At 45.9% G+C, this 18499-nt stretch overlaps 1 protein-coding gene across 8 annotated transcripts in view; it reads left to right on the forward strand.

Annotated features, from left to right (window-relative positions):
• The window catches only part of CASZ1 (castor zinc finger 1), a 183324-nt gene that overhangs the window by 150938 nt on the left and 13887 nt on the right, over positions 1 to 18499 (forward strand). For all 8 annotated transcript variants that reach the window (XM_080563624.1, XM_080563626.1, XM_080563625.1 and 5 more), the window contains 9 exons: positions 1831 to 2003; positions 2735 to 3603; positions 4963 to 5104; positions 5852 to 5915; positions 8261 to 8421; positions 11767 to 11889; positions 13178 to 13513; positions 15112 to 15310; positions 15850 to 16021. In XM_080563624.1, the coding sequence (XP_080419750.1) occupies positions 1831 to 2003; positions 2735 to 3603; positions 4963 to 5104; positions 5852 to 5915; positions 8261 to 8421; positions 11767 to 11889; positions 13178 to 13513; positions 15112 to 15310; positions 15850 to 16021 (2239 nt within the window). The remainder of the gene's footprint in view (positions 1 to 1830; positions 2004 to 2734; positions 3604 to 4962; positions 5105 to 5851; positions 5916 to 8260; positions 8422 to 11766; positions 11890 to 13177; positions 13514 to 15111; positions 15311 to 15849; positions 16022 to 18499) is intronic.

Here is an 18499-nt window from a genome sequence, read left to right on the forward strand (position 1 = left end):
TAAACACGGACACACCAAATTGTTTAGGTCTTACCCTGATTGTGCCTTAGATTAGAGGGTTTGATATATGCTTGTTTCATTAAAATCATGGCCTAAACCATTGCTGTGAGAATGTTGCAAACTGAGAAGAATCAGGCAGTCCTTAGTAAAAGCTTTTCTAACTCCTGTCTCCCTTCCTGCCCAATCCCAGCAGTTTAAGACCCCAGTTACAGTCACAAGGCCTTAATCACATGCTTAAATGCTTTGCTGGGATAGACTTAAGCATATGTTTGACTTGAAGTCAGGTAAGCTCTCTGAAGTCAATGGGGTTTAAGCACATACTTAAACGTTAGGCATGCACTCAAGTACTGTCCTGAATAGGGGTTGGTTTAAGCATGTGCTTACAAGCTGTTGATAAATTGGGAACTTCATGTGACTTTCTCTTGAGGACATTTTCTGTTATTCTTCATAATATTCATTGCTCAGTTTCTTCAATCGACCAGGATGGGATTTGTTTAATTTTTTTAGAGTACAAGGAACGTTTCACAGCTTTAAGTCACTCTGCCTTTGAATAGAGACCCTCTTTTCCACAACTATATATGGGTAATTCCATTCTGTGCCCACTGTCTTCCAGTAAAATAATGCCCATGTAAGCAGTGTCTTACAGGAAAGGTGTCCGAACATAAACTCCCAATTAAAGAAAATATTGCTTAAATGGCAGGATTTGTGCCATCCATCTCATGGGTTTTTTTTTCTTTATGTCCATAATTGGTGTGGATAAAATTCAGTTAGTTGTTTATATAAACTGACATTTTTTTAGGCTTTAGCACCAAGAGCTGCATTGCAAATTATTCCTAAGGAGGTTTTTGTTTAATTCTTTTTTTTAATGCCGTGCAGGGTCTGTCTTTTTTCAAGGTGTCAGTGCAGAGAGAGAGAGGCTCTTTTATATTGGAAATAGCTGGAGATCCTTTTTATTTTTTTTTCTGGGTATTTGTCATGGGTTTTGTTATTGCCTGTTTGAATCAACCTGGGCTGAACTGAGAGGTGGTGTTTTCGTTCTCTTCACTTCTGAGATGGTGCAGGCATTGGCACACGTTGTGCTAGAGAAGAAAAGGAAAAAAAAATCCTCCCTCAGCAGGGCTGAGGACGTTTTCAGATTCCAGTGTTTTTTTACTCAATATGGCAAAGTTGCCCGCTTTACCCAGAGGAAGGCAGGTTTTCAGCATTCCGTCTTCGTCACACCATTCCCATTTTGCTGCACGAGTTTAACATTATTGAAGTGGTAGTCTTGAACAGTGACAGGGAAAAAAAGCCACCAGTTTGCTAAGATCAGCTGAACATAGGGTTTGTGCTTTGCTCAAATGAAACCTGTATATTACAAGCTCAAAAGATTGGCCTCGTGTTGCACTACCCGGCCTTTCTTCCAGAAGGAAGGAAGATGTAAATAACTAATTCCCAGGCACTTTCACATCCCCCAGATAGATGCAAGTCTTACTCTGTTCCATGTCGCTCCAAGATGACAAAAAGTAATGGCATCTGTCAGTCTGTTCTTTTCTCCTCAGGAGCAGGAACTCTGCTTCTTTTCTCCCCGCACAGACACGATTATCTGTAGCTGGTCTTTTATCTCTTTGCATCCTCCCCTTTTTTCTGCCCGGAGAGTTGCTTTTGTTCGTGACTGCTCTATCAGTCTTTAAACTGGGAATTAAAGTGATGACTTAATACTCCTAGGAGAAATGTCCAAATGGAACTCTGAAATATGTGTGTGCTGCTCATATGTTTATTACTGCTGATGTTAATAAGATCATGGTATTAGAACACTATACTGATGACGCCCTGTTTTGCCTGGGGTAGGTGGGTTGTAACAAGGTCTACACAAGCACCTCGGACGTGATGACCCATGAGAACTTTCACAAGAAAAACACACAGCTCATCAATGACGGGTTTCAGCGGTTCCGTGCCACGGAGGACTGTGGCACTGTGGAATGCCAGTTCTACGGGCAGAAAACCACTCATTTTCACTGCAGGTGAGGTAGCAGGAAAGGACGGGAATCCTGCCTCTGAGACGGAGGGTCTGTTTGCCTCCTGCCACGTCGTAAATTCAGGATTGTGCTCAGGGCCTCAGTCTACCCTGACATGGCCTTCTCCATGCTGCTCTTGTGAGAGCTCGTGCTCCGGGGCAGATGTGATTCCCAGGATTGTTGTTGTCTGCGGTGATCTGAGGAAATAAAGAAAACAGATCCGGGAATCACTGGGGAAGGAGATCACAGTGCTCATCCCTGACAGTGTTCAACTCGGGGATGGGGGAGGGCACTAATACGCTGCTAATGGCACTTTCATGCTAGAGTTCATTCCAGCCAGCTCCTCCCTTTCAGGGCCAGACTCTGCCTTCTGTACACAAATGTTCTTCTATTGATTTCTCACATTCTCAGGAAGAGTGGGAAAGCACAGTTTGTATCTTAGTCCCCTTTAGCTGCTGTTTTGGTTGGAACTTGCAGTGGTGGGTTCTTGCAACCTCATGTTATCCTGGTTGTTTCTCAGTGTTGAGTTGGCTTCCAAGCTCTCACATGACAGCATTTTTTGCTTGACTTGATGTCACAGGTTGGCCCGCATAAAGCTCTTTAGCCCCTTTGCAGCCAGGGCCACTGTCTCATACTGGCCCCCTAGTCCTTATCCCAGAGGGTGGCAGGTGACAGCAGTTGCGTTGTGCTCCTGGCCCGCACAGCCAACCACTCTCTCCTCCTCGATGCCCTTGCAGGCGACCTGGGTGTACCTTCACCTTCAAGAACAAGTGTGACATTGAGAAGCACAAGAGCTACCACATCAAAGATGATGCCTATGCCAAGGATGGCTTCAAGAAGTTCTACAAGTATGAGGAATGCAAGTATGAGGGCTGTGTCTACAGCAAGGCCACCAACCACTTCCACTGCATAAGGGCAGGCTGTGGCTTCACCTTCACCTCCACCAGCCAGATGACCTCCCATAAACGCAAGCACGAGCGCCGGCACATCCGGAGCTCGGGAGTGCTGGGCCTGCCTGCCTCTCTCCTGGGATCCAAGGATAATGAGCAAGAGGAGTCCAGTAATGATGACCTTATTGACTTCTCCGCTATGAGCTCCAAGAACTCCAGCCTGAGTGCCTCCCCCACCAGTCAACAGTCTTCCGTTTCTCTCATAGTCCCAGCTGCGCCCTCCTCTGCTGCCGAGCTTGCTTCCTCGCAGGCCAGCAAGCCTGCCAACAGCATGACACCAGCCACCAAGATCTCTGGCCTGCTCTCCCAGGCTCTTCCCAGCAATATTCCCTTGGCCCTGGCACTCTCCAACTCAGCACTTCCTGGAACAGCTGGATCCTTCTTCCCCATCATCCCCAGCCGGGTCTCCACGCCGCTTCCTGCCAGCTCAGCTAATCTGATGGCTGCTGGTTCGTCCGGCGCCAATCCAACATCATCTGCTCCTACAGATTCCTCATCCCAGGCCATCTCAGGATCTGGTGAGCCTTCGGCTACTTCTTCTCCGGCTCCAGCGGCATCCATAATGGAAAGGATCTCTGCTAGCAAGGGATTAATCTCTCCTATGATGGCCAGGCTGGCAGCAGCTGCACTCAAGCCCTCTGTGGCACTCGAAGCAGGTGAGTTACTCCCATCGGTTGTCCTGCTAGTGGGAGGAAAAAGAGTGCCTGATGATATGGAGAGGAGGGAATGAGAAGCCACCTGGTTGTCCAGGGGACTGGAGGTGGGGAAGGGGGTAATAAAGGAGCAGAAATGGGAGAATAAATTTGGTCGTGACCCTTGGAGCAAGTGAACCCTCGAAGGCAATCTCGGCACCTGGGAGTGCCTCCACAGCCTCTTGCTGATCTCAGCCAGCACCCAGTTGGCAGTGTGGGGTCGGGGGGGCTCTGCCTGGTGGCACCCCCAGCTCTGGGCTGCCCCGCAGCCGACACCACAAGCGCTGCCCGTGGGCCCTCCTGCCCGAGAGCAGGCGAGGAGGGAGCGGGACGAGGGCATGTGGTGAAAGAGGGAGGGGAACTTTCACATGCTTTTAAAATTATTATTTGAAAAATTGTTTCCTAAAGCAGAGAAAGGTCATTGAGGGAACGATTTTCCTTTATTTTTTAATAAAATGCCACTTGCTGGCTGAGAAGCAGCTCGCCGTCAGCTGTACTGCCGGAGGGTAAATTAATATTTTAGTCACTTGGGGATTGTGGAAGAAAGCTCCGCAGACATGTTCCTGTCAGCAACTTTTTTCCCCTCCTTTTTTCTTTGCTTTTCTTCTTCTTCTTTTTTTTTTTTTCTCTCTCTAATTTGTTTCCGAGTTCTTCCTCCTTTTCCCCCTTCCTTTAATTCGACTTTATACCTCACGGGCCTGGCACAAAACCCCCTGCCACGACGAAGAACCCCTCGTTTTGTGGGGGCAAGGTGGCGGCGAGGGGTCGGCGGCCGGCCGGGCCCGGTGGCTGTCACCTCCGATAGCCCCGGCCTGGGCAGATGGTGCTGCTGGGCAGGCGCAGTGGCAGGCCGCTGCCGTCGCTACAGCAACGCTGGGACTGGGGACGGGGACGGGGGCCTGACTAGCAGTCGAAAGCTGCCACATTGCCTCAGCATTAACGGAGTCTTTAATAAACGCTTAAGAGGCAGCCCCGCAAATTAGTTATGACAGTTTGTGCAGAGAATCAGGTCTCCCCCACGCTCCTTCCGCCCTTCTCCTTTAAAGGGCCCATAGCCTGGACAACTTTGACATAATTTTGCAATAATTATCACTTGAAGAATTTCCACGCTGGAGTGGACGTCAGAACCCATCATGTCATCTTGGCAATAAATGCTGACCAGCAATCCTGGCCCTTCCCTCCCCCCACACTTTTTCTGTGCTTTTTCCATTTACGCAGTTGTGCTAGTGATCTAACTTCTGTTTTTGCCGCTGCAACCCCATCTTCGAGCTACCTTTTTCATTTTAATTTTTCCAACCTGATTTCGGTGCCTTTCTCGAGCAGGGAATGGACAGCCAGCAGCTCCCGGACGGTTCAATCCAGTGCAGGTGAAGCAGGAGCCGGTGGAGGCCATGGGATCGTCCTCCGGCACCGGTCAGGAGTCCCTGCAGGAGCACAGCCTGGACCTGAGCGTCAAGGATCACGGGTGAGAGACGAGTGCAGGCAGGGGCATTCAGGCCTGCCCAGCACCAAGAGCTGGCCTGGGTCTGGCACGTGCTAACCCGTAGCTGAGGGGATGGACCACAGAACAGCTGAGTTCGCTATCTCAAAGCCTCTGTCCCACTTGTCCAAAAGCTTTCCTGAGACTAGGAGTGCTTGGGGATTGTCCTGTGTGCAAAAACTGCAGCGGAACTGATACTGGGGATACCTGAGCCTGCTCCACTTCGACCCTTGTATACGTTCCTTGCCATACTTTACGTAAACAAGCCTTAGTTAAGGACCCCAGCACTTACAGTCAGCTAGAACTATTACCGATGCCTGTCAAATACTCAGGTTGCCTTTCAGCGTGCGTAGCTGTGGCCATAAGGTTTGTGGCCTTCCCTGCTCCCCTGGTTTTGCAGTGTAGTTTTGAAAGTTCAAATAGGTAGGAGAAAAAATACGGAGTGGGTTGTGAGTCAGCCGATAAAAGAGTGTGATGGTGTGGGCACTGGGGAAGAGGTCTGGATTGTTTAATAGCTGAAAGAACTGAATTCAGCAAACTTGCAACCCTCTTCCTTTCTGTCTTGGCTATCGCCAGTAAGAGTTTGACCTGCCCAAGGGAGGGTGGGCATCATTCTCTTCCTCCGGATGCAGCAGGTGAGGAGTGAGGCAGCTTGAAGGGAGAAGGATTAATCTCAGTGCTCACAGTCCCTGTGCACATCTTAACTAAACCCTGTTGGTTTGTGTGTTCCAGTAATGAATCAAATGGCCACACAGTCTCGGCAAATTCATCTCTTTTATCCTCGCTTATGAATAAGGTAAGAGCCATCCATCAAACGCCTTTCATTCCCCCCACCAAGAGAAATTAAAGCTGCGATGGCGGGGAGGGAGGGGGGAAGAGATGCGTTTGTTTTTTAATGTTTTGCCTCTAATAAGATGAGTTTGTACCATTTAAATTTTGAGACCATTTTTCATCGGGTATAATTTCAGAGCCACTGCTTACGAATTAATTTAATGAACTGGCTGAAGAAATATATTGCAGCCTCTGACACCTTTTTTTTCATCCTTTCTAGACAGAGGAGGGCTCCGAAAGATTTTTTTTTTCCCCATTTTTATTTCCAGAACCTGGCAACTTCTCTCGCTCTCTTTTTATAGTTACTCATTTTTTTTATTTACTTCAAACATTTTCTTTCATTGGGGGAGGGGGAGGAGAATCATTTGTTTTTATGAAAGAGAATAAGAAAAAAATCAGAAGTTTTCGGCCGAAATCATCAATTTCTGCCTTTCTAGTGTGAGTAATGGTGTCCAACAGAGCCCACTTTACCATGTTATAGAATATTTATTTTAAATAATGCAGAGTTTCTTTTTCTTTACTTTTTCCTTAAATTATACATCATCTCAAATATATATTTCCCTTTCACATGATAAATTCTACTGTACCAAGATTAATTTTCCTGTTGTGTACAACTGCATTAGAGATCAGGGCCGCCTTTGAGCCATGCTTTAATATTCCACTGTGATAGGTTTTACAGGCATAACTATTGCCATCCCCTTGGCTCTGGGCGTTACATGCATCAAGGCCATATAACCCTCAAGAGAGGGCAAAGTGACTTTGTCGGGTAGTCTCTCGACTCCTTTCTCTGTTATTCCATCACTCTTCTTCACGTGTTTTTTCATTTCTAGTTTTATCCTTCTACCACTTCCCTTCTTCATTGGTTCTCTGTTACATTGGATTTCTGGTGTTCCCTTTTAAGTTTAATTTCTTACTCATTCCTGCATGCTATCCCTCTAGTGATTCCAAATACGCGGTTCTTTCTCTAGTGAGTAAATCTATTTAGTAAGTCTGCTATTGGAGATCCTGAGTCCTTCTGAAGGCCCCAGCTCAGGAAAATTCTTTTTCAATAGATGCTTCGCTTGAAAATCTCCAGTTGAGGCATATGTTTAGGAATAAACATTTGCTTGTGTGCAGCCCTGCATAAAGGTACAGCATAAAGGCATGCACCACAGCATAAAGGTTCTTTGTATTATGCAAAATAAGTGCAGCGCAGGTATAAAACACACTTCTTCAGGTTTCTTCCTTCTTTAAAGTAGGAAGGGGATTAAATAATGACATAAAGCAGCAAAGAATAGATACCGCTGATTTGAAGGAGCCTGTTCCAAGACTAGAGGGTTGCAGACCCAAGCTCTGTGTGCTCAGGAAGACACCATGCTTGCTTCTTCATCTTCTTGCTGCACACAATTTCTGTTGGTAGAGAAAACCTTTATTATTTGCCTAGAAATAAAAAATAAAAAAATAATTAAAAAAAAACTTTACAGAAAAAAAAAAAAGAGCTGAATTTCTGGCTCCAGCCATAAAGAACTGCAGTCTCCACATAGCAGCAGGGGCTTTACCTTCAGGGGGCATTAAGAGAGGCTCAAACAGCCAGGGTTCCTGTAGCGTACTGCAGTTTATTTAGGGGGGCTGTCAGGCTTAATTAACTGATCTGTATAAAGGGCTTTGAGATCCTCCAGTGGGTGGAGTTTCAGTGCAAGTATTGGGCCTGATCCTGCGTTTTATACATGCTGTGCATTTCACTGTTGTTACTGGAGGTAAGTAACTATTGTCAGAGAGAGCAGCAAAGCAGGAACAGGCCTGGGGAACCGTGCATTTATTATGAAAGAAATTTTTCTCTCTAAGCACTCCTGAGTAACTTCCTTTTTCTGTTCTGCACATCCTGCACCTGGACCTCCAAACCTTCTCGGTGTAGAATTTATTTGAATCCTTTCAGATGAGGCAAATTACGAGTCCACGTCCTGCTTTGTGGACAATATATCCATTTAACATACAAAGTGAAATAAGTCCTTCAGTGAAGTTAGTAAGAATTCCAAGGACTTAAGTGGGCACGTCTCCCTTCGCCTCAGTTTCCCAGTGTATTGAGTAGATGCTTCACTACTTCCCACAAGAGACACGAATACTAGATGGGCTTTGTGACAGCTGGGTGGAGGATGCCACAGAGTGAGGTGTTACTAAGCCTTGCTGATGCAGTTGAGGCAGCCCGTGCAGACTTCTTGGCTTCTCTCTTTGAAGAAACAGCTTTCCACGGGACCGTCCTGAGGGCGTCCAGACTGGCAGTGTCCACAGCTGCGTGCTGGGCTTGATGCAGTGTCTCTGTTCTTGTTCCAGATGTCCAAGACCAGTGCCAGCCTTGGCAACCTGCTGAACATTAAGGCAGAAGGCGATGGCAGCCAGGCTGGGGCTGGGGAGCCAACACAGTACTTGGGCAAGGCAGTGAAGGCACTTGTCCAGGAGAAGCTCTCTGAGCCATGGAAGATGTACCTGCGCCGGTAAGGAGGGCATGGAACTGGGAGTAGAGGAAAGGGAAACGGTTTCCTTTGCATAGTGTCTGGCTCATTGGTTCGTGTTTGAATGATGAGTTCTCTTGAATTTAAAGGTCTGGTTGTGTCATATATGCTGATCACCTTCTGGAGTGCAGTTAGTCCTCAGTCCTGGCTGGCCGCAGGAGGTGTTAATGTCCTGTAAGAAATGACTGTCCACGTACAGTTGTTTTGCAATGGGAACACGGGGGCCAACCAGGAGCAGAGCTCTACACATTGCACTGTTTGCCTTGGCATACCTCAGGTTCCTCCTCTACGTTTCCCAGTCTGCAGGTCCTGGGGACCAAGTATAGCTCACTCTTAGCACTGAACCACTGCTAGGCCAGGTTTAGTTGTTACACACAGATCACAGAAGCCTTAAAATGTTGTGGAATTTCCTCTGATCATAGAAGTGGTGCACTGAAGCAAAACAAGGAGTCCAAGGGGGAATGGGAACTGCATGGTTTCTGCTGTTTTTGTTGTAGACAAGGAGGCTTGAAAGGAAAATGGAACAGATACAAAACTCACCCACACGCAGACACATGCACATACATGCCCAGACAGACACAGGCTTTGAGCATACACAGATACACCCCGGCAGACACATATGGGTTAGTGCTCTGACACAGATAGTTGCCTACAAATGCCTGTGGACACTTTGTAAATCACAGACTTTGATGGAAAAGACTAGAAGGTCTTTTAGTCCCTCTGCCCCTGGCTAGTGTGAGATCCTTCCCTGCAGTCCATTTGCAAACATTTTGTCCAGCCTAGTTTTAATTATGCCAAGCAGGGTGGCTGTTCTCTTGTCTCTAGGAGCATTATTCTACCTCATAATACATTTCACTGTCAGGATCTTTTTTCATAGTATGCTGCCTGAATTTCCCTTTTCATAATTTTGTTGCGGTTCTCCTAGTTATATACCCTTGAACCACAGCAGAAGTCTTCTCCACAATTGGAGTTCACGTCCTTCACCTCCTAGTCACAGGCTTCTAGCATATCATTTAACCAAGTTTATTTACTTCCTTTTATCTGACTTGGAAAATTAGTCTCTTCGGCCTGCTGATCACGTTGTTGCTGTTTGCAGAACTGGGCTGCCGTTCCTGCATCACCACACCAGAAGCTTTCTGCCCCATACATGCAGCTCGCAGTTGCACTACCGTCTTTTCATCTATACTGCCTTATGTATATGTATCATGTTTACCATCCACTGTTACACAGGATTGCTTGTAATGTTGCTCTCATGAGTCCTCTATGTATAAAAATACCCCCCGATGTATTAGCTGTTTTTTTCCAAATATGACTCTCCGATGCTGAACCTTCCTCATGTCTTGCAAGGCCTCTCTCTGTGTTATTTCTCTCGTCTTGCGTTGGTGTTGCCAACTCCTCCCAGTTTAGTATCTTCTGTGAATTTCATTAGCACGCTGTTTACTCCTTCTCCTAGATTACTAATGAAGATGTTAAATAAGCTCAGACCTAGCCAAAGTCATCCTTGCAGCATTCACGAGATACCTCCTCCCAGCTCGATACGTCGCTGTTTGTCATTAGCCTTTGTTTACGGTCCTTCAGCCAGTTTTCAATCCGTGTGGTAGCATTCACATCCAAGCCAATTTGAATTAATTCTAAGCATATGCAAGCAAGTCTGTATCAAAACGCTTTACTAAAATCCAAATATATTGCATCCCTTCATCCACTAATTTTGTAATTCTATCAAAAAAAGCAATTAAATTTGTCTGGCAAGATTTATTCTTTATAATCCTGATGCTGTTTATTGCTCATGGTTCCTTTATCCTCTAGATGTTTAATGATTTTCTCCTCCCTCTTAATATTTGTTCCATTACTTTACTGGAAGGAGAAGTTAAGACTAGAGGTATGATAATTGCCAAAGATCACTTGTCTTTTTTTTCGTTGTTGTTTTCTTTTCAAAGAATCAGTACCTAGATTTTTTATTTTTTTTCCCAGTTCCCCAGTATCTCCCTCTTCTCTATGGCTTAAAAAATAACAAATAGTAATGCAATCAGTTTGTGAGTTAATTTCCATTGCACTTCAGGACATGCATCATCCAGACCGGCTGACTTGTGCATATTTATATTTTCCAGCCAGTCTCTTTATCTGTTCTTCTAGAAGGTCTTCATTTCATCCCTAATTATCTGTCTTGTCTTTAGTTTCCCCGTCCAAAGAAAATTTTATAAGGCAGCCATTTTTGACTCATCACCTCCCTCCCATTTTTGTCAGGATTTCGAAGTACAAAATCTCCTGTTCCTGATAAAAACAACCCCTTTAACTTGCAGTAACTTGGTTTCTTATCTCTTCTCTTATCACACCTTTACTTTCCTTCATCTTCTCCCTGCAAGCCTTAACTGACTGCATGTTCTCTACACCCACTGGCCCTTTCATTCTCCAGTTCAAGATTATTTTTTTTCTTTTTCCTTTACCTTCAAATCGTTAGGAGGTCCCCTCGGGACCACGCAGGCTGCTGTTTGTTTCTTGCTTTCCTGCTCATCAGAGCAATTGTAGACTGTTGTACCTTAATTATGCAAGATTCCCCTGTTAAGTTTCAAATCCTTCCTGCCAATGCTTTTTACCTGATTTCTCGATTCCCTGTGATTCTGGAGTTTCCTGAAATCGTATGTACATTTGCTACTAAGGAGGAAGACTCTCAGCAGGGGATGAGCAGTGCTTACTTGTTTTTGTTCTCTTGACCATTTCCTCTGGCAAGAGGTATACTTTAGATGATGGCTTTTGCTCTGTTTTTTTGCATTGCAGCATCGTTTCTCGTGTACTTCAGGGACTGTGCTATGCTCTATTTATGCATATTAGGCTGTAATTGCTATATAGGTGATGCTTTGTCGCCCCCATCCATGTGCTAGCCTGTTATTTTAAGTGTGTGTTAGGGGGCGGAGGGGATTCTGGCTCTAGATTTCCATTAACCACGGTTGTTCCTTCCTTTTGGTACTCTCAGTAAATTCAAGCAGATTTACTAACCTTTGTTCATTCCTCAGAGCTCTGACTTTCATATACAGACACTCAGGAACATTAAAGTTTTTCACCTTTTGTTTCAGAGTAGTTCTGTATTTTGCTCCCACTAAAAGTGAATGGGAGTTCAATCACTCAGACTAAGTCCAGCTGGAGAGAAATTAGGTTCTCGTTCTGCATGTTCAGACCTATGTAACTGGCCATAATCAAGCAGCAATGCCAGAAGGAACATGAGAAAACAGGATGGTAGTAGAGCTGAAAAAAACAAAAAGAAATGTCTGTTCCACTGCTACTTCCCTTCTGGGGCCTTCTGTAAGATGCCTGCTTGTCTGCTTTGGCCAGGTTTGGTACCAAGGACTTCTGCGACGCGCAGTGCGACTTTCTGCATAAGGTGCATTTCCACTGTGTCGTGGAAGAATGTGGTGCCCTCTTCAGCACCCTGGATGGAGCCATCAAGCATGCCAAGTGAGTAGGAAAGCCTTGGGAAACCTGGAGGAGACTCCACACTGCACACACTGCAGGAGGAGGGTCAGGACCAGGAATGTGGGCAGTCCTGAGGGCAGCCTCTGGGCACCCACCCATTTCCTGTGTGAATGTGCTCAGCTGACATGTTTGCAGAACACGATGTCCTCTTTAATTCTGTTTCACAGTAAATGTGCTCGGTTTGTGACAGGTGTCTCACGCGGTGCTGGCAAGGTTGAGAAGTGGGCATTTGTTTTTCCCTAGCCTGCCTGACAGACATTGTGGTCAAGGAGACAGACATTTCCCCCAGCATACAAATACACCATACAAAGAAATAAGAGAATATGAGAGGGAGCAACTTCCCATCACTGCAGTGTGGAAAGCATTTTATTTTTCCTTCTCTTGTCACAACAAATGTTTTTTAACAAGCTTCCCTAGCCCTTAGTTTATATGGCTTTGTTTAAGATTCTCATATCATATGGATGAGGATCTTGAAGCAAACTGTCGAGCCCAAGACCAGCTTCCTCACCTTGTGACGTTCTGTGTTGTAAACCCTTGTCATTTCACATCATTTTGGAAAGCAGCAGTGGACAGTCCAGGGTTTGGTAGCCAGAACTAGATCATATGGCCTATATTACAGCAGTTGTGCAGCACGCTCAGAACTCCAGGTGACTCTTCGGTGAAGAATGAAGTTAAACCATGCTCCCACTGTTACAGTGAAGGGAGCGGCAAAGGAAGGGTGGGATACTGGAAGTTGTTGCTAATTTCTACGGAGCAATCTGCAGTTTAAACCCGTGCCAAGTTCCTTTTAAAGGCAGTGGAAGATTTGCCCAAGTAAAGAATGAGTATGGCCTTCAGCAGCTGGCCACATGGCTGATTCTGAAGGGGTTTTAAGGGAAGGCGATATTGTAAAGTTTAAGACAGAAAGATCTGTTAGCCAGCTGGTCTCTGGGGCTGGAGGCCTGTGGTTCACTGCTACAAATGACTGGCTTCTCACAACAGCTATGGGAAGCTGCCCTCGAGTCATATTGACCTTGCTGTCTGAAGCCATGCTTGCACCGCTCTGATTTTAACACGTTATTGAACCTTTCTGTCTCCACCCTGCTTAATAAATTCCCTTTTCCTCACAAATAATCTAGGGGGAAAGCTTTCCACAAAGTGGGCAGAGTCCCTTTTAGGATTTCACCTCAGCTAGTTTGTTTGCAGACTACTGCCACATTCTCGTTGATGTTTAATCACGTTATATGCGATGGCCGAGAAGCTGTATCTAAATTATTCCACCTTTTCGCAGTTTTCACTTCCGAACTGAGGGCGGAGCTGTGAAAAGTAACTCTGAGTCTCCCTTCTCAACTACTACTGAGAGTAAGGCTTCACTGGCCCCTTCATCACCATCTGCTACATCTGCCACCATGGCGAGCGCTCCTGCCCTCGACGTGCCCACCCCGAGCCCGGCGACTGTGCCCTCTGCCCCCACGCTGCTAGCTTGGAAGCAGCTGGCTTCGACCATACCCCAGATGCCTCAGATCCCAGCATCAGTGCCTAACCTGGCAACTTCACCCTTGGCAACAACTTCCCTGGAGAACGCCAAGCCTCAGGTCAAACCCGGATTTCTCCAGTTCCAGGAGAAGTAAGTTGTTGTAGACACTGCTTGCCTCCTTGTTTCCTCTCCAACCTCGCAATCCCTTTTACATTCACCCGCTGAGAGGCCTTCTGCCTAGAAGGCACTCTGGGCTTTATCTTCCAGGAAAGTTACTTCTGTATACTCTAGAAAATACCCTCAGCTATCCTAGGGAAAAAACTGGATTTTCCAGTACAGCTGGGAGCACTTTTAGATATGAGTTTAGAGGAGAAATAAACTTATTGACATAAAAAAAGGCTCAATGGAGCCTTTTTTATACCTCATGGGAGGTGAACAGAAATACACGCTCTTTGCAGTATTTTTGACACTGAAGGCTACAGAGGGAGCGTAGCATCTTTAAAGTTTTAAGGTAACTAACAGTAGATACTTACAGATGATTGATAAAAAAAAATTGGTGGATTTCTTTGGGATTTGTCCTCAAATAAGATCTGTGGCTTTTTCATACAAATGTCACTTGTAACACTGAGTAATACAGCTTCATTTTTTCATTGAAGAAGCCGGGGGGGGGTCAGGTAGTGGAGGAGACACAAGCGCTTGGACTCTGCCTTAAGCAGGACTGGAGCTCTCAGCAGCTTGAGGAACAGGGACCATTCCTCTCTCACCTCAGCTTTGTCAATTCTGCTGTTCTGGCTGAACTCTTCCACAAGTGTAGTCAGTCTCCTGACATTCCATGCATCTGGTTTTGTAGTGTTAGTTTACACGGTCATTCCCAAGGAGGTATGGCTGATAGACGGTAACATACCTTTCTCAAGTGGTTTTTTTTGTTTGTTTGTTTGTTTGTTTTTTTAACTTTAAAGAAGTTTCACAGTGGGGCTGTGACGGTTGATCTGTTTCTGGTATATCGAGAGGCAGAAGTTAGGTTGGTTACAGGAGGACACAGGAGACCACAATTACATTAGGCATTACAGCTTAGTTTTCAGGCTGGTAGAGTATCACTCTCTGGGCTGTACATTGGCAGATATTTGCCTGCTTTCAAATACGTGCATTAATTCTATTTCACATCTCTGAGTAGGTAGCATTGGGTACAGTGCTCGGGATCCAAGAGATCAGTGTTCAGCTACCTCTGATCTGTATGTGCAACCTTAAATCCATGGAATGGGTGGAGGGGGTAAGGTACCAAAACTGTTTAGCTGATTAAATAGACCACTGCAGGTCTTGTCTAATTAGGGGAAGCCCTGGCATCTTCCAGTGTGCATACCCAGGAGTTTCATTTCAGTTACACAAAACGGAGACAGTAGAAACAATCCGAATCACCACTAAGATAAGTACAGGCAGAAGGGGAGTACCAGCATCTAGCCAGACCTCGAGAGAGACCTTTAGATTGAAAGTGTGGCCCTCAAAGACTACAGATCCCACTATGCACTGCTGTTATTTTAACAATCTTAATCAAGACCGTGCACTAGCTTGCTAGCATTGCGGTAGGGTCGCCAGCATCAATTTTACTAAAGAGGAAGGTGGCTACGGGAAATCTGTAGACCATGTTTGGAACAGAGGCTTCAGCTGGGCTCCCCTTGAATTAAACGTTGGCAAAGAAACAAATGTATGAAATGAGTGAAGGTGATGATTGGGTTTTGGCTGTATTCCAGTGATCCCTGCCTGGCAACGGACTGCAAGTATGCCAACAAATTCCACTTCCACTGTCTCTTTGGGAACTGCAAGTATGTGTGCAAAACCTCTGGCAAAGCAGAATCCCACTGCCTGGACCACATCAACCCCAACAATAACTTGGTGAATGTGCGAGACCAGTTTGCTTACTATTCGCTGCAGTGTCTCTGTCCAAACCAGGTAAGAGTAATTCAAAAGCAGTGTCCTGGCCTGAGGATATGCATGGGAGAAGCATGGGCAAGAACAAGTAGACAACACAATAGGAAGTGAGGCCAAGAGGCTCAGTCCTGGTCTAATGACAGATCCACGGAAGGGCCTCAATTACTTGGTCTAGCAAAATGTTTGGTTTCCATCAAACTGAGAATCCCACTGCTTTTGTGTTTATTTGACTTGAGTGAAGAGAATGAGGAAACTCGAATGATCAAAGAGACTCAAGATGAAGTAGAATAAAAATTGGTGATGACTACTCGGAAAAGCCACCAATTAGGGGGAAGTGATGGAATCTTAGCTGTGTGTTGGGGTCATTCATGTGTAGAATAGTGCAATGCAGAATAAGTGACCGGGAACAAGTTTGCATTGTGGCTTATGGAAGATGAAGTAGATATGATCCAGAGTATCAGTTCGGGCCTCTCTCAGAGGGACACCATTAGTAGCAGGCAAATGAGAGTGTGTTTGTTTTAGATCTGCTTAAAGCAACCCGCCTTTTTGCTCCCCTCTAGCACTGTGAATTCAGGATGCGAGGGCATTACCACTGTCTTCGTCCTGGCTGCTACTTTGTGACTAACATCACCACCAAGCTGCCCTGGCATGTGAAAAAACATGAGAAGGCAGAAAGAAGGGCAGCCAATGGCTTCAAGTATTTTACCAAGCGAGAAGAGTGTGGCAGACTGGGTGAGTCTTCTCCTCTCCCCCCACACCCCCCCTCACTCTTCCCATGTAGTCTTTTCTACATCCTGGCTAAGAATACCATGAGCTAGAGCATGTGAGCTATGCTAGAGATGTATTTGGTCATTAAATCACTAAACAAGAAACAGACTAAAACAGAAATCTGCTCCTGATCTGCCTGAGTTGAAGCATGAGGGTTCCTTTCTTCTCAAATAGACCAAAGACCTTAAATGACTAGAAGCTGTAGTATATATATATATATATATATATATAGGCATACACCTATATATACTTATCTGGAGATACAGGTTCCCCAGTGGTATTGATCTGTCAAGGCAATCTTTTTTCTTTTTCTTTTCTTTTTCTTTTTTTGGCACTTCTCTGTCTTTGGGCCTAATGCCCGTCTTGGGCAGAGTTGAAGGATGCTCTTAGGAGAAAAAAAAAAAAGCATATGGGAAATGTCTGTTCTGATGAGGCTCTTGTTCAAAGGTCCTTCTGCACTGACCTCCAGTTGCTGCTTCACCTGACTCCAGGCAGCTTCAGATTACTTTTTTTTTGTTGTTTTTTTTTGTAGCTGTTGCCAGGGCTGCATACTGAAAGCCAAAGGGTAAATAGCGTGAGACAGAGGTATGGAGACGGGCATTCAGTAAACTGCTCCTTCCTCTTCTGACCCCGTTCTCCACAGCCACTTGTGAGCAGCAGGGAGTCAGCGCTGTGCCTTGAGCCCAGCCCTCCACCAGCGCACGGCCGAAGGAAACACCTGCAGAGTGCACAGCCTCAGACCGTGGCATGCCCACTTGCCAAAACCATTAGCAGCACTGCAGCAGTTATTCAATCTAAGGGCCTCTAGTGTAAAGCTGGTAAAACAAACGTGCAGCAGCAGAGAGCAGAATGAGTTCCCAGGGAGGTACCCTTGAGCTGAATGAAGCCCATTGCTCTGCGCCGTGGGGGGAGTCACTAGGGAAAGCTCCAGCCGAGCGCCATCCTGACCTGCTGGCATTCACTACCTGGGAGTCACTTAGTTGCCTTGTGCCTTGATGTTGTCACAGACCCAGCCTTCCCTATTGGTCCTGGCTTAAGGTTGAAACAAAAGAGAGTTCAGAATAACACTTTTCGTCCTTCTTGGCCATGCCATACTGCCTGCCCGATGCTGTTCTTTCTGGGGCATTGCAACCACCATAACCAGGGCCAAACTTTTCAGCTTTGCATGCATAAAAAAAATGTGTACTCAAATGGCAACTTGTTTGTGGTAACCAGGGTAATAAGTGTCAACACTCCAGTGCCAGTACTCACCTAGGGCTCATTTACACATGTCAGTAGATTCAGCAGTTGCTGTTATTTACTCAACTTTAGGTGTTTCAGGTGATAGCAGGGGCTAGACAAAGCAGGACAATGATATATGACACCCAGCCTACACGGCTGCCCTGGCAACGGGCGAGTCTTCACCTGCCCTTTGCTGATACCATTTCAATCCCGCCAGCACTGTTTGTTCTTCATCCCGAAGAACAGCGACGTGATGGGGAAGGCAAACGAGGTGGGGCTGTGGGGGAGTGGAATACCTAAACAAACAGCAACTTGGCTTGCACATAAAACGCTATCTGTGAGCTAAAGATGGGCTGGGTGATTCGGGAGCTGTTTGGCAGCGAGCTGTCTGCAGGCTGTGCATGTGTCAGCAGTGTTTATTTTGGGAGTGAAGGGGTACATGCATCCAGCGGGATGTACATATGCCTGTAGCTTGGGCTTGCCATGCATTAAACGTACGTTTTAACCAACACTGTGCATTTGCCTATGTAGAGACAGGCAGCACGACAGGCTGGGGTAGCTGGATGTGTTTGTGTGGGTGTCGATGGTTATACCAACGTGTAAACGCACGTCTACTTCTCTGTACAGCTCTGTCTTTTAGGTTAAGTATGCATATAGCAGGTGCAGAAGCACCGGCCTGCTTTAGGGGCTGTGTAGGTTTATTAACACACAGTGGATCAACAGATAGACTTTTATAGATACGTTTTTTGTGCCTGTAAGCATAGGTGGAGAGAGAGGGGGAGAGAGAGAGATATGTATGTAAGTAAAGGCAGATGGGTGTAGGGAGATGAATAAAACTGGGGCTGTCTGTAGCCCTGTACCTGAAAGTCTATAAGATGATGTACAGGGGATGACGGAGAACAGACACAACCTGACTGTTGATATTGCTTTTGCTGCAACAAGCCATTATTTATCAGCTATTGAATGCAGCATCTTAACAGCGTACGCAAACTCCCAGCATGCATGGCAGTGTCTGCCAGGAGCAGAATGTGTGAAGTGCTGTACACCAGGAACTATATAAATTGTTGTTTAGTAGCTGCCCCTCCTGCACTACAAATGTGGAGTGGCAATAAACACTTGCTGGCTCTTTCTATCTGACCAGAGAGCATACACTGTCCAGAGCTGGGGCTTTTAAGAGACTGCTTTTCTGTTCTGAGAGCACAGTTAAAGGGAAGAAAGGAA

Source organism: Anser brachyrhynchus (assembly GCF_964034855.1).
Source record: "Anser brachyrhynchus genome assembly, chromosome: 21".
Classification (NCBI taxonomy): domain Eukaryota; kingdom Metazoa; phylum Chordata; class Aves; order Anseriformes; family Anatidae; genus Anser; species Anser brachyrhynchus.